General features: G+C 36.6%; 2 protein-coding genes across 3 annotated transcripts; both read right to left on the bottom strand.

Annotated features, from left to right (window-relative positions):
• Window positions 1–4,020, bottom strand: LOC127096893 (elongation factor 2). 2 transcript variants are annotated; one of them, XM_051035428.1, is made up of 4 exons: window positions 3,878–4,020; window positions 3,177–3,222; window positions 2,987–3,074; window positions 1–2,655 (listed from the first exon to the last, which is right to left on the bottom strand). In XM_051035428.1, exons 2-4 carry the CDS (start codon window positions 3,177–3,179, stop codon window positions 215–217), a joined length of 2,532 nt encoding a protein of 843 aa, XP_050891385.1. In that variant the 5' UTR covers window positions 3,180–3,222; window positions 3,878–4,020; the 3' UTR covers window positions 1–214. The 2 variants fall into 2 exon arrangements, with proteins under 2 accessions (XP_050891385.1, XP_050891386.1); XM_051035429.1 differs by lacking the exon at window positions 3,878–4,020 and adding an exon at window positions 3,809–3,844.
• An 11,010-nt stretch (window positions 4,021–15,030) lies between these two features.
• Window positions 15,031–15,426, bottom strand: LOC127093967 (secreted RxLR effector protein 161-like). Its single transcript, XM_051032848.1, has one exon. It carries the CDS (start codon window positions 15,424–15,426, stop codon window positions 15,031–15,033), a length of 396 nt encoding a protein of 131 aa, XP_050888805.1.
• Between the last annotated feature and the right edge of the window lie 352 nt (window positions 15,427–15,778).

Consider the following 15,778-nt stretch of genomic DNA (forward strand, 5'->3'; position numbering starts at 1 on the left):
TGTATCTTAAAAAGCACTTAAATTCAAAGGATAGTAATTCTATCCAACATCAATGCAAATCCTACAAATTACATTGATGCAAAGATAAATAGTTAAAAGTACAACACTTACAGACAAATCAAAAAAACAAAATTCAAGGTACAGAACTTTTAAAACTAGGTCAACAAAGTTTTCATAACAGCCTAGTTCATAGATATAAAATAGTAAAAGTAATTTAAAGCTTGTCTTCAAAGTCAGAGAGTGGGGTCATCTGCTCCTTGAGGCCCTTCCTCTTGCGAATGTCGGTAACAAGCTGTGCAGCTTGTGAACCAGCCTCCAAGGGATCTGAGGACAATGTATCCCAATGATCAAAGACACACTGGGGGAAAGCCTGCCCAGATGTCGCAGCCCTCAGTGTGCTGGAAAATCCAAAGGACTCGACAACAGGGAGGTATGCTTTGATGTTGTAAAGTGGGGTACCGGGCCTCTGCATTTCTTCAAAAACATGTCCACGTTTCTGGTTAAGAACACTATAGATACCACCAAGAGCTTGTTCGGGAGCTTGGATTTCCACCATGTAAACAGGCTCCAGAAGCCTGGGTTTGGCTGTCAGCTGTGAGGCATAGAAGACTCTCCTAGCGGTAGGAATGATCTGACCACCTCCTCTGTGGATAGCATCAGTGTGCAGGACAACATCACATACTTCAAAGCAGATTGCTCTCATGTTTTCTTCGGCCAAAGCACCTTCTTTTGATGCCCACTGGAATCCAGCAACCACAGAATCCTTGATTTCATTAAGATACTGAACTCCCTTACACATATCAACCACCATGTTGGGTCCAGTGGTCTCAGGTCCAAAACACCAGATTTTCTTGGCAAGGTCCTTGTCCCAACCATACTCTTCAGACAAGATTTTAGAGCGAACCTTGGGGTCATCCCTTGGTCCAATTGTGCCTTCATCAATGGCTTCTGCGAGTCCATCCTCCAAAGGTCTTGCTTCCATGTACAACCGGTTGTGCTTGTTGGGTGATTTACTCATCACTGTGCGGACTGATCTATCTAGAACAGTCTCCCTGAAGGACACAACAGGGTCGGATTTAACAATCTCAGCTCCACCCATGAAATCATCCTGCAAGTCCTTCAAACAGATCTCTAGATGAAGCTCTCCTGCACCAGCAATAATGTGTTCTCCAGACTCTTCAATAGTACAGACAACCATAGGATCTGACTTAGCCAAACGTTTGAGACCCTCAACTAGCTTAGGAAGATCTGAAGCAACCTTGCACTGAACAGCAACACGCACAACAGGAGAGACAGAAAACTTCATAGCTCGGATAGGGTGGGCATCAACTTCCTTCTCATTTGTCAATGTAGCATTCTTCGTGATAAATTGATCCAAACCAACCAAAGCAACAGTGTTACCACAGGGCACATCCTCAACAGTCTCCTGTCTCTTTCCCATCCAAATGACAGTTCTTTGAACACTTTTCACATATAGATCTTTCTTCTCCCCAGGGACATAATTTGGTCCCATAATTCTGACCTTCAAACCTGTTGACACCTTACCGGCAAATACACGGCCAAAAGCAAAAAACCTTCCTTTATCAGATGCTGGAATCATCTTTGAGACATAAAGCATCAGAGGACCATCGGGATCACAGTTTCGGATAGCATTTGCATATTGATCATCAAGGGGACCCTCGTACAAATTCTCAACACGGTACCTCTGGGCCGTGGATGGTGATGGAAGATGGAAGATCATCATTTCTAGAAGTGCAGTACTTGCTGGCAGCCAGGTCTGCATGACACGTTTCATCAATGGCTTACCCATCAGGTCCTTCTCATCAGACTTCATGGTGACCCCTAGCTTTGTAAGCATAGGCCACAACTTATCCTTCTGATCATTCATACAAGTGTTAATGATCTGCTTAATAGGCTCATAACAGAACTGAACAAACCCACGTTTGCAAGAAGCTGAACCAGTATTCTTGGTGGTCCATTTTTTTGTGGCTGGGTCAAAGAAATTTTCTCCCCAGAGCCTCTCCATCATCTTGGACTCATCAACACCAAATTTTGAGGCATACATTTTTGCAAAGTTTGTCAGAGTAAAAGCCCAACCATGCAGACCAGCAGAAAAAGCAACTGTTCCTTTCTCTGGATACACCTGAACATCACCGAGAAGTGGATCTTCATATGTAGCCATAATCACATTAGCATTTTCAATAACTCTTTGAAAGGTCTGGTACGCCTCCTCTCCATCAACCTGAAGCTCAAGGAAGCATCTGTCCATCTTATTAACTGTAAGAACAGGCCTGATCCTTTCTCCAAGGGCTTGTCGAAGCACGGTTTCAGTTTGGACACATACACCTTCCACACAGTCTACAACCACAAGTGCTCCATCAGTAATACGGAGTGCAGCAGTAACCTCCGATGAAAAGTCAACGTGCCCAGGGGAATCAATGAGATTTATGAGATACTCATTTCCATTACGCTCCCCCTTATAACTCTTGAGAGACTCAGGAGTCATTTCATAGTATAGTGAGATACCGGTAGACTTGATTGTTATACCACGCTCAGCTTCATCAGCACGGGTGTCCGTCATACGGACATCACCTGCTACTTCCTGGGCAATAATCCCCGCAGCAGCAACTAGAGAGTCGGTTAGAGTGGATTTTCCTGCAAAAATAATTGAAGAACAAATTGTTAAGCAAACTATAGTTCATACAATATTACAATGCACTCTGATTTACAGGAAAGTTGTACTTATAATAAGACAACATAATACTTTTAGAAACTGTATGACAAAACATTGTTCCCGTTATCATCATTTGCAATAAAAGATCCTAGGAAACACCAAAGAACCTATTTAAGTAACAACACTTAAAATTTATTCTCAAGCAACAAAGCTCAATAATATCCTTACCAGAAAGATAGATAAGAGAGCAACATCACCACAATCAGGAAAAAACATTGCATAGAAATATAAAAATCATCTGTTCAACCATACCGTGGTCAACATGAGCGATGACACTCATATTACGAATGTTGTGCTTGTAGTCCATAATGCGACGTAACTCATCAGCTGTGAACTTCACCTGTAAATAAGAACACAAATTTCAACTCAGATTATAAATATTCAATCAAAGTATTATAAATAATAAACCAAACAAAAGAATACCGTGTAATGTTCAACTTACCATTTTGACTAGTGTTTATAGTCCACAGAAAAGGAGTATGTTAGTACTGAAACATCAAAACATTGAAGTTAGTTAAATATAAAATATCACAAACCTCAATATCTGATAAGTTCTTATACCCAAATTATAAAGATACTAAATTTATATGCCAAAAAAACAATCCAATTGATCAGAACAAATAACTTGTTTGGTAAGCATATTTAGCAAGTATTGTTACAGTAAAAAATTCTTCATAATTTACACAAGATATCATTATGCTATATTATCACTTCAAAAGTCAACCAAATAACACAACAACAACAAAATTGGAAAGCAAAAATCAAAAACCTAATAACCAGTGTTTTGATTACTTTAATCATGTATATTCAAACAAATTAATAGTATTAAATAACATATATGAAGAAAAAAAAACGATTACTCCAAGAAAAGTAAGACAAAAATCACATCGGGAATAAAAATAGTAAGTCAACAAAACTACATCGATTTGAACTCAAAATCAATCCGTGGTTACAGACACCGAATCGAGGAGAAGAGGAATCTAACAAACAAGGAAGCAGTTGAAAAAAATCAAAAATAGTATAGATCTGAAACAAAACGAAGTTGAAAAAAGAGCGAAGAAAAAGAACAAATACCGATCTGTTAGGAAGAAGAAGGTAGAAAAAAAGCGAGAAATAAAAGAAAAACTGAAGAGAGAATCGAACCTGAGAAATAGAGAGAAAGGGGGCGTGTGAGAGATAGAAGAACGAGGGAAGAGTATATCGACCAAGAGAGAGCAAAACGGAATCCCCGATAATATCTCAAATATTTTATCAAAAAATAATCTTAAATCTAAGAGTATTTTTTATGGAATATCCTCATTTTAATAAAAATATAAACAATTTTGATAGATATTTATATTTTTATGTACTAGACAGAAAAAAAAAATTGTTATTCTACTTTGTCTTTAATTATAAAACGGAAATTACAAGAATTAAAAAATAAATTAATTGAGATATTAATTTTGTTAACTATTTGTAGAACTTTACAAATTAAATTTTTTTTTATTATTTAATATTCATGTAAGTGTCGTCTCCTAATTTTGACGCTCATTTTAAAGTTACGAGGTGGAATTCTTTGTGAGGATGTTTCGACTAAATTTAATATTGGGAGCTCTAGTCGAAAGTTCCTGGATGAGAGGATCAAGATACAGTAGGAACTTAGAAATATTTTTGAGTGTTTTGAAGACGTTTTCGATCAAAAATTCAAATTCAAATAAATGAGAGATCTTTGTTCTTATCTGAAATTGTTGAAGGTACATGTGGAGCATAGTGGATAGTTGCATCCATGCAAAGCGCAATTTGTCTCGATGCGGTAGAAAGGTCGTTAGAAGCGGTTATTTCGATTAGTATAAATAGAGGGTCTTAGTGCTAGGATCGTGTGTGTTCAAAGTGTGTTCAAAGTGTGTACAAAGCCTGTAAAATTTACCAAGTATCCGTGTGTAGAGAAACACTAAATTGAGAAATGTACGTTCGATTTACACCATTGTCATTTACTTTGAAGTAATTCAATTCATCTTTATTTTCTAGAATTACTTCTTTATTTTAAGGATTCATCTTTGTCGTTATTTACCTTCGTTCTTACAATGCTTCTCTTTATTTTGTGTTGGTCTTTTACTGTTTAAGTATTTTCACTAATCATTATCATTGCAAACATTGTCGAAGTGTTTATGTTTACTAGAATTCACCTTAAATAATTAGTGCATGTCCTAGGATCAATCTGATCGATCCAGTGGGACAGTGCTAATGTTTTAGAAAAGTAAAATTGTTTTTTTTTAATTCTAGTTATTCAGTCATCTTCTCCCTTTCGAAAGAATTCGCTGTATGTTATTAAGGAGTGGTAAAGTAGTCACAACCAACGAACACACACCAAGGAGAAGATCCACTAGGAGAATAGGGAATTTAAATGCGTCAAATAACCAAAATTCTCAAAATCCATCAACCAGCAATGTGCCACCCCATTCTTCTTCGATGGGGGCGAACACGGCCACAATGCACGTGTCTGAGTCAGTTCCATCTATGGCAAGTTCGATGCCTACACATTCGATTCCCCATACTGAACTTATTTTGACTTACATTAGGCCTAGGGGGCCTCCTCACCCCCCCCCCCCCCCCCCCCCGATTGGAGGTGTTCTAAACAAGCCTTCGATACCCCCATGGTTTCTCTATACCCTTTGGTGGTCGAGAACAGCCATATGGAATGCCAACTTCAGTGATGGCAAGTTTACATAACGTTGCTTCGACATTTTCAGAATCAGTGGTTAACATAACCTCCCCATTACAAGGGTTAGGATTTGGGGTTAACGTGGGTCGAAATAACCAATCTTTAGGCTTGGGATACCAAACAGAAATACCCAGTCTTACCAATAATTTTGCAGCAGTGTGGAGACAACAAATAGACGAAAGCAACCATGAGATGGTCCAAATGTGTACCCAAACATTGACCACCGTAATGAATCCTTTGATTCAAAATATGACACAATCGAATCAACAGATGACAGCGTAGATGGCACGAATGTCTGATTTCTTAGGTGTAGCACAGCCTATCGACACCCTCTGAGGGATTGGATAAGGAAAAACCAGGGGGTAACCTTCGAAGAAGACCCTACTATTAACCAAATTCTATAAAATCAACCGCAACTAGAGATGGTAAATCAGGGAGTAGGAGTCGACCCCCCTAGGACTGAACCACAAATTCCCAAGGAAAGAGAGCCAAGGATAGTAATGGTAAATAGAAACAAAAACATTAATAATGTCATAAGGCAGATTCGACATGATGATATGGCAGTAGATAATAATCTAGCAGCCATGGTCGAAAGGATTATGGTTCGAAATAAGGTAAAGTTTGGCTTTCGAGTGCCAAATTATACATCACCTTTGTCGGAATATGTCCTACAAGTAGAAACACCCCCTATAACAAAAATCCTCAAATTCACTAAGTTTTCTATGGATACTACTAAATCCACTGTCGAACATGTGGCTAGATATTTAACAGAGGCATGGGGTATTTCGAACAACAAAAGCCTTAGGATAAAGTATTTCCCAAGTTCTCTCATAAAGAATGTCTTCACGTGGTTCACCACCTTGCCACAAAATTCGATTCATACTTGGAATCAGTTGGAGAGAATGTTCCATTAGCAGTTTTACATGGGGCAAACAAAGATAAGTATAAAAGAATTGGTTAGTATTAAACGAAAGTTCACTGAGCCAATTGATGACTATCTAAATAGATTTCGATTACTCAAAGATAAGTGTTTTACACAAGTACCAGAGCATGAATTGATCGAAATGGCCGTTGGGGACTTTGACTATTCTATCAGGAAGAAGTTAGATACCCAGTATTTGAGAGATATGGCCCAACTGGTTGATAGGGTTCGACAGTTAGAACGCTTGAAGGAAGAAAAGGCTAGAGCAAATGAGAATAAAAGAGTAGCCTACGTCGATTTCATTAATGATGACGAAGGATTCTATAATGGGCCTTTAAACTTCGACGAAAATGAAATTGACCTTGCTGAGTTGAAGCAAGGGCCACATTACGCGTGTAAGGTCTTGGCCCCGTCGAATGGAAAAAACCCTATTGAACCAGAAAAGAATGATAAGTTTCCTAAGAAAACTTACACTTTCGAAGTTACAAAATGTGACAAAATCTTAGATTTGTTAGTTAAGGATGGTCAAATGATAGTGCCTCTGGGTGCTAAATTGTCTCCTTTAGAACAAAGAAAGAAAAGAGGGTTTTGCAAGTACCATAGTTTTATGGGGCATAAAACATCTCAATATTTTCTTTTCATGGATCTTGTTCAGAATGTTATCCAAGAAAGGAGACTTAAGTTTGGAGACAAACCTAAGAGACAGATGAAGATCGACTTCAATCCTCTGCAAGTGGTTGATGCCCACTACACTGAACCAGAGGAAGTAAACATGGTCGAAGTCACTGAAGATTTCGACATGACCGAAGTCATTGAGGACTTCGTCAACGAACCTGTCATGGTTAGGGTTTCTGAGCAACTTGATCAGGAATTCTTCAATGACTTCGTTCATGAAGATGTGGGAAATGCCACCAATGGAAACACTGATGTTTTCGACACTGGAATCACTGAAGATTCCAACCTGATGATAGTAACTAAAGAAACTGCTGATGGTTTCGTGTAAATATATCAGGCTACTAAGGGCCTTCAATTGCAATTCCAGAAGATGGACATCACTGAAGATGTCGACATAGAGGTTAATGGTCGAAATATCCCAAGAAACCTCCATGGAAGTTGACAATGAGTGTCAACAATAAGAGTATAATAAAATAGCCTTCCCCAAAGAAGACGAAACACTGAGTGATTTCCTCCGGAGGTGCCAAAAGAAGCAATCAGAGGTTATGATGTGCCCCCGATACAGCACCGTCTTCGACAAGAAAGCGGACCAAAACCTCGAGGGAGTAAGGATGGTAAAACACCAAGGGTGTCAGAAAGCCTTTCAAGATCAACAGGTTGTCCAGCCCATAAGGGCTTTCGACCCAAGAAGGTACTTTGATCCAAGAAGGCATATGGTGAAGCTCGGTGAAACAAAACGAAAGGGTCATGATGCTAAACCCATCTTTTTCAAACCCAACGCTGAAGCTTCAAATGGAAAATGGGTGAATCCAATCGATGGCAGGAAATGCGGTCAGGGAAAATGGCAGAACTTTGAGGTGGATAGAGGTTCGTCATTAGCATACCGTAAGGAGTTTCAGGTTGACCAAAAAACCTCTCACATCTCTGAAAACTACAAAGAAAAAAATCTCATGACAAGGTCTAAATGGAGAAGGGAACAGAGAAGGAGGAAAGCACAGAGGGATTCTAGCGAAAAGGAAAAAGATGAGTCCAGCACTAATGTGCCTGCAAGGAAAAAGGAGGACCTAAGCATTGACAAAAGAAAGTTTAATACTCCAGCAGAGGCGACCAGAGAGAAATATGATCGAATGGCTATAGAAGACGAAATGTTGACAGATAATTTTGACTCTAGGTCAGAAGCTTATTTGGATATCTTAGTCGGTGTGGTATCTGTGATGCCCAGGGAGTTCGACCAAATCACAGGGGTCGAAGACACCGACATCAATGCAGAAAGAGAAATGGCTGCTCACAAGCCAGTATGCTACTATGTGATGAACAATGGTTTCGTGGAGGAGCAAAATGCCTTCTTCGAGAGACTCAACGAGGCTATGAAGATTCATTTTAAGTCTCTCTTTATTATTGGGAAGATCAAAGATGTCCCTATTAATAAAATCGTAGTGGACTGCGACACAACAGTGAATTTGATACCGCACCATATGTTGAGAAAAATTGGCAAGTACGATACAGATGCCAAGCGCCACAATATGGTACTTTCCAATTATGAGGGAAATGTGGGTCCCACTTTTGGTGTAATCCAGGTCGAGTTAACTGTAAGAACTGTCACCAGATCCATAATGTTTATGATTATGGAGACGAAGACTAATTATAATTTGTTATTTGGAAGAGAATGGATACATGGGGTCGGGGTTGTGTCATCCTCAATGCACCAACGAATCATCATATGGCGTACAAATGGTATTGTGGAGAATATAGAAGCAGACCAAGGTTATTTCAAGACTCCTATCAATCATATCGACAGACGTCAATTCGACAAACATTTGGCCAATATCGCTCCGTGTGATCTAGCCAATTTTACATTTACTCCGGACGACAATGCCTATTGTTCCCTATATTTGCATCCCAACAATGGCTTTCAGCTTTGATATCTGGGCCTTATATCAAGAATTTATTAAACTTACAGCTTTGATATCTGAGTATGTATTTCAAATATTAAATTTGTATAGTTTTGATTAAATTTTAGTGTAATAAAATAAAACAAAATGCATTTTTATTTATTTAAATGATTATTTTTACATAAACTAAAATTTAATCACATTTTAATTCATATTTTTGGATACCAATTTTCATAATCTAACTTTGCCAGAAAGAATACTTTGTTCTAATAACTAATTTGATACATGGTCATTCATTTATCATCTTAATCCAAAGATTCACCAAAACTATAATATTATTTAGAATTTACCAACTGTCATATTCCTTCGAACTCGAACAATACAAATCACAACCCATACCCACATGTTCATTCTCATTCTTAGTGAATTTGCTGGTGCTGCTCAATCTTTTGGTGTCGGGGCACTTCTGATCAACCCCTGAAACATCATGAAATTTTTTGGAAAAATGTTCAAATCTCTAAACATGTCATATATATATATATATATATATATATATATATATATATATATATATATATATATATATATATATATATATATATATATATATATATATATATATATATATATATATATATATATATATAGAGAGAGAGAGAGAGAACTTTTATCATGTAACAACACACACTGCACGGGAGTGGGAAAAGCTTTTGCAAGTGAGCTTGGATAATTAATTCATCGCACATGTTTGTGGAGCTATTGTTGCAGCTCAAAGTATTTGATCGACCGGTTCGACACGTGATCTCATGATACTTGTTGGTGAAACAATCATAGATTATCACATGAGCAATTTATAGCCAGTTGTTTAGTATGTACCACCTCCGTAGCTTGGCCATGGAAATGCTATGGTGCCACCTGCTTATCCATATATGGGTCCCTACTACATAAACATGTTTGCTCCCTATAATGCACAAGCTTATCCGCCACAGCCTCGCGGTAGGCGTTTAATGGAAAATCTTTAGCTAATAGGAATTCAACATGCATGTGTTCCTTCACCAACTGATGCAGTCGATGAGCCTGTATTTATCAATGCAAAACATTATCATGGTATTTTAAAACACACGCAGGCTCATGTTAAAGCTGAGTCGGAAAAAAAGTTATCTTTACTCTTTGAATTAGATACTTTCCATAAACCTTCATACAAATCTGCGATGTTGGAAAAGCTGCTAAAAATCTATGTAGCCACAAATTCTGAAATTTAGAGGAAAGCCAATTCTTTGACACAAGCTGCTGAAAATTGGCTTAGGCTATTGCAAGCTACTCATCCGGACAATTTGCTACACGTTCTTGTAGAGGTTGCGAAGTGAAACTTGAAATTGCAAGATGATGTGTTAAGTAGTTTCCTTTTCCTGAAACAACACCTAAAAATGTGGATCAGTTGGGAATTGTAATATTTAAAGCAACAAGAGATTCAATTTACAGGACGAGCAAGAACTTTACTTCAAAAGCACATAATGTATATAGTAACGAAAAACCAATTCCTATCTTGCAAAGCAGTATTGGCGGTTGGCGATTGCGTGAGGGGATCGACACTAAGACTCCAACCGACTTTATTAGTGTGATACCACTGCGATAACGTAAAGTAAATATTGTTCAAAAAAGAAACCATGCATAAACTTAAGATAACAATATATGGATGTTGCAGTATAATTACTACTTTGAAGATAAATCTAAATCAAGTATCTAACATCCAATAGAAAGATTTGTCGCCCCGTTTTCTCTTGCTTCCATACTAGCTACAACTCACACTAACTAATTAACATTTGCTACTAACTGCACAAACTAACTTCATTTCTACAAGCAGTTTTAACAGAATTTAACAATCTAATATTCATTCTAATTTCAACAGAGTTCTAACAAGGCTTCGATTACACTAGTTTAGAACTAACCTAAATGTTTCACATAATTAATTGCAGCTAACTCTAACTGTTTGAGAAATTCAAACTTATTAACTAACATTTTCACACTAACCAATTAACCACTTAACTGAATTTAAGTAACTAAGTTGAACTTGAGAAAGTTAGTTAACAAAGTTTGATCACATCCAACTAACTTGCACTGTGAAAGTTAACAAATGTTAATTACCCTAACACCTCGGGCCAAGCTACTTGATCCGGTTATGCAATCAAAACTCATATATAATCATTCATCACTCTCAGATTAAGGGGTTACCGATCATATTCCATAAAATCTGCAGAATTCTCACTGTGAGAATTTGTAAGATGAGTATGCACCTAAGAGGGGGGATTAGGTTCTTTGAAAACTTTTTCCGGTTTTATGAAAACTTGTTCTTTCTTTTCTGGTTTGGTTATGCAATGAAATGGTAATATGTAAAAAGTAAAGAACACCAAGACCTATTCTAGTTCCCCTTACAATTCGAGAGTACTCCAATTCCCTTACCACATTATAATTAGATCTTATGGACAAGACAACCTAGTCTTTCTATACAGACTCTAACAAAAATACCAAGAACAAACCTCTTGGATTTTTCACTAAGTCCGCTAAGAGAACAATTCTCTCTTAATGACTCTATTGTTTCCAACAATCCTTGACAACAAGGATAATAAGAGCAATATGAGTTTTTACAAGTTTTTGACAGATGGAATAATATATCAATCTATTGATTGATCTTATCCTTTTAAGTAATCAATTTTCTTTATGACATACAAGTTCTCTAAGGATGATATGGATGAAACTATATGAATGCATATTGAAAGTTCTATGTAGAAAGTTTCACCAGAAAATTTAATCAAGAACACTTGAGAGAATTTGAAAAGATGAAGAGAAAAAAATTGTTTGAAATATTTGTGTGAAGGAGGTGTGTTCAAATTCTGAAAATATGTGTTATATATAACTCTTAGACATCTTTCTAAATGGTCATAATTCATGAATGGATGACATGCTTCAAGAACACATTTCAGAAAAAGTTTTCATGAAAGAATACATTTATTTTTCCCACTGGTTCAGTGGTAATCGATTACCCAATATGGTGTAATCGGTTACACCTGAGCCAACATTAAAAAAGTTGAAATTTTTTACTGTGTAATCGATTATCTAGAACATGGTAACCGATTACCTGCTGTAAAACTTATCACAGGAGGCAACGCACACAACTGACAATCGATTACCTCAAACCTTATAATCGATTACCATCAGGGCAGAGAGACAGAATGTAGTGAAAAATGAAATGTAAGGCCAAATTAAAATATTTAAGAGACTTAAATGAAACATGATATGTATGTATGAAAACATTGAGCACTTGAATGAACATAGAGAGGTTGAGAACTTTATACCTTAATAATTTGATCAAATCAATATAAATCTTCAAGACTTGAAACTCTTTTATAAGTGAAGTTTGACTTGTGCTTGAGTCTTAAACCATTCTTTTTGCGATGCGCATTTGGTTGTAGAACATGTCTTCATCAAAACACTTTGAGAAGCTTATCTTCACATTCTCCCCCTTTTTGATGATGACAACTCTTTATTGAAAGTTTTATCCAATCTTGCTTTCTCTAACAATTGAAAACTCCTCCTTGATCGAAGCTCCCTCTTGATCCATGATTGAGAGAATTTTTAAAGTAATTGCTAGATACATTGTTATAGAGACATACAACATACAACAACCAATTATATCTTATCCCCCTTTGTCATTAGCAAAAAGGATGGGAAAGACTAAACAATAAACGACCATATGGTGTATGATAATATAACATATAATATGAAAACATACACAAATAACAAAACAACCAAAAATACATAACTTAATACAAAACCAACTTGTCCATACATAATAATTAAAACATAAATATTTAAAGACAAGAAAATTCAGCATAACAAAAGAAACAAGAAACAAACACAATAATTATTGTAAACACTTTAATCACTTTCCAACATTTCCACATTCTCTTCATCCTCTCCTTCATCTTCACAACTTTCCTCTTCATCACTAATTTTCGGGTTTGGGGATTTGGTAAGGTTTTCCAAAAGTCTTTTAATAGAAGCCATTTCAAATTTCTGCTCAAGATGATTACGAATCATAGTGGATTCAACTGAACAGATCTTGTTGTAGAGGACTTCATTGGGGTACCCGCCTTCCGGAGCTGGTGAAGGAGCATTAGAGGGTTCATCCTTATACTTATACACGTCATCCTTGTCCAAAAAGATACTAGTATTCCTAACCGATGTTGAAGCATTAATCTCACATTCCCTAGCAGACATCTTCTTCTTCGGTTCCCGTTTTAGATCAATTCCACAACCTTCCAAAATTTTGGTGATTAACCTAGCATATGGCAATCCACCGGTTAAGGATTGTTGGTGCTTCATATGGTACATGATAGTGTATGCCCAATTTACTTGAATCTTATTTTTGATAGCATATATCAATTGTAACTCCAAATCACCAATTTGGGAATGATTTGAGTGTTTCGGCATCAACACATAAGTAATCAAGTAATTGAGCATCCTATCACTCACGGTTAAATTCTTTGCAAATAGAAGTAATCGGGAATAAGTTGGATTCTTCTTGCCAAGAATAGCTTGCTGAGAAACACGACAGATATGGAAGAAATAATCCATCTTATTTTAACCTTCCCATTCCAGGACTAACCCATGGTGAAATGCTTGACCAACAAAAGGAATTCCTAAACAGTTTCCAAAAGCTTCTAAATCCAAGATAATATAAGTATTCTTAACTTTAGAAGTGAGGACATCATTATCACCAAGAATAATAACTAGATTTGCATAAAAATCTTTAACTAAATCCGGATAAAAATTTCTAGTGTCAGAAACCATAGAATATACTCCGTGTAGTCTCAGAAGCTCAGGAAAGTAAAAATTGTGAGAAGGGAATGATGAAATGTTACCATATTTCACCGTCATAAGAGATTGATTCCTGAAATCAAAAGTAAGTCTTCTAGTCTTGATAGAGGGTGCATGTTGTGCAGCCTCTTAAGGTTCTGAGCTAACTTCGTCAATTTTGGATTTTCCCTTATCTTTCCTTAAAGGAGCCATGAAGCTTGAAGAGATTGAGAGTTAGGGTTTTGAAAAAAAAACGAATTTGAGTTTGGGAAGAAGTTTGGAAGGGGTTTGGGTAAGAGAGATTGAAAATATAAAGAGATTTATGAGTGGGAATTTAATGGAGTTTTAATTTTAGGTGATGGAAATATATGAGAGAGGAGAAGTTTGAAGTAACGTTTAGGGTAGATGAAAAGTGAAGGGGTTCAGAACAAAAATATTGGAAAGTGGTAACGTAATGAATAAGCACTTAAAAATATAGAAAAGTAACACATATTTAATAAAAGACAAAAATCTGGAAAACGTTTAGGTGTAATCGATTACCCTGAGAGGTGTAATTGGTTACACTATGCAAAAACACAGCAACGAGTCACGCAAGCAGGCATGTAATCGATTACAGACTAAGAGGTAATTGATTACCTCAAAGAAAAAAACAGAGTGTTCACCAGGATCATCATGCAATGAATTTTAATATACCAACACATACACATGTTATTAAATATCCTTAGACAACTTTATATGAAGCAAACATGTCATACAAACATTATAAATGCACACAAAATTAATTTTTCTTCAAACTCATGTAAGAAAACACATACATACACTTCTAAAATAAAAGTTTGAGGTAATGAGAGAGTGTACCTTTGTACTTGTACTGATTAATTTTGAAAAATCAAATGTCACAATCATCTAAAATACCAAGTTCCCTTCGAATTTTGTAAAATGATTCCTTCAGGAGAGGTTTTGTGAATATGTCGGTAAGCTGATTATGCGTATCCACGAACGAGACTTCAACATCTCCTTTGAGCACATGTTCAAGCAAGAAGTGATTTCGAATTTCTATGTGTTTAGTACGAGAATGCATGACTGGATTCTTTGTCATATTTATTGCACTTGTGTTGTGGCATCGAAGTGGTATGCATCCGAGATTTAGTCCGAAATCACTTAGTTGTTGCTTTAGCCATAGAATCTGAGCATAACAACTTCCTGCTGCTATGTATTCTGCTTCTACGGTGTTAAGAGCAACACATGCTTATTTCTTACATGCCCAAGAAACTAATGCATTTCCTAGGATGTGACATGTTCCACTTGTACTTTTTCTATTAGTTTTACAACCTTCATAATCTGAGTCAGAATATCCAACTAAATCACATATACTACCTTTTGGATACCATAGGCTGACATTCATTGTTCCTTTGAGGTGCTTCATGATCCTTTTAACAGCAGTGAGATGCGATTCCTTTGGATTGACTTGAAACCGCGCACAAAGACCCACACTAAACATTATACCAAGACGACTTGCCGTCAAATATAGTAAGGAACCAATCATACCTTGATACTCTGTGATATCAATCGAAACACCTGATTCATCTTGATCAACATAAGTTTCGGATCCCATTGGAGTAGACATTGCCTTGCAACTATCCATGTTGAATCTTTTCAACAACTCTTTGTAGTACTTTGATTGGTTGATGAAGATGCCATCCTTTAGTTGCTTAATTTGGAGTTCAAGAAAATAGTTCATCTTGCCCATCATGGACATCTTGAATTCTCCTTGCATCATCAATGGAAATTCTTCACACATTTCTTTGTTTGTTGAGCCGAATATGATGTCGTCAACATAGACTTAAACCAATAAAGTGTTACCTTTTATTTTCTTAATAAACAAGGTCTTGTCAAATTTACCTTTTTCAAATCCTCTTTCACAAAGAAAGTTGCTAAGTCGATCATACCACACCCTTGGTGCTTGTTTTAAGCCATAAAGAGTTTTCTTCAACTTG

Source organism: Lathyrus oleraceus, chromosome 6 (assembly GCF_024323335.1).
Source record: "Lathyrus oleraceus cultivar Zhongwan6 chromosome 6, CAAS_Psat_ZW6_1.0, whole genome shotgun sequence".
Lineage (NCBI taxonomy): Eukaryota > Viridiplantae > Streptophyta > Magnoliopsida > Fabales > Fabaceae > Lathyrus > Lathyrus oleraceus.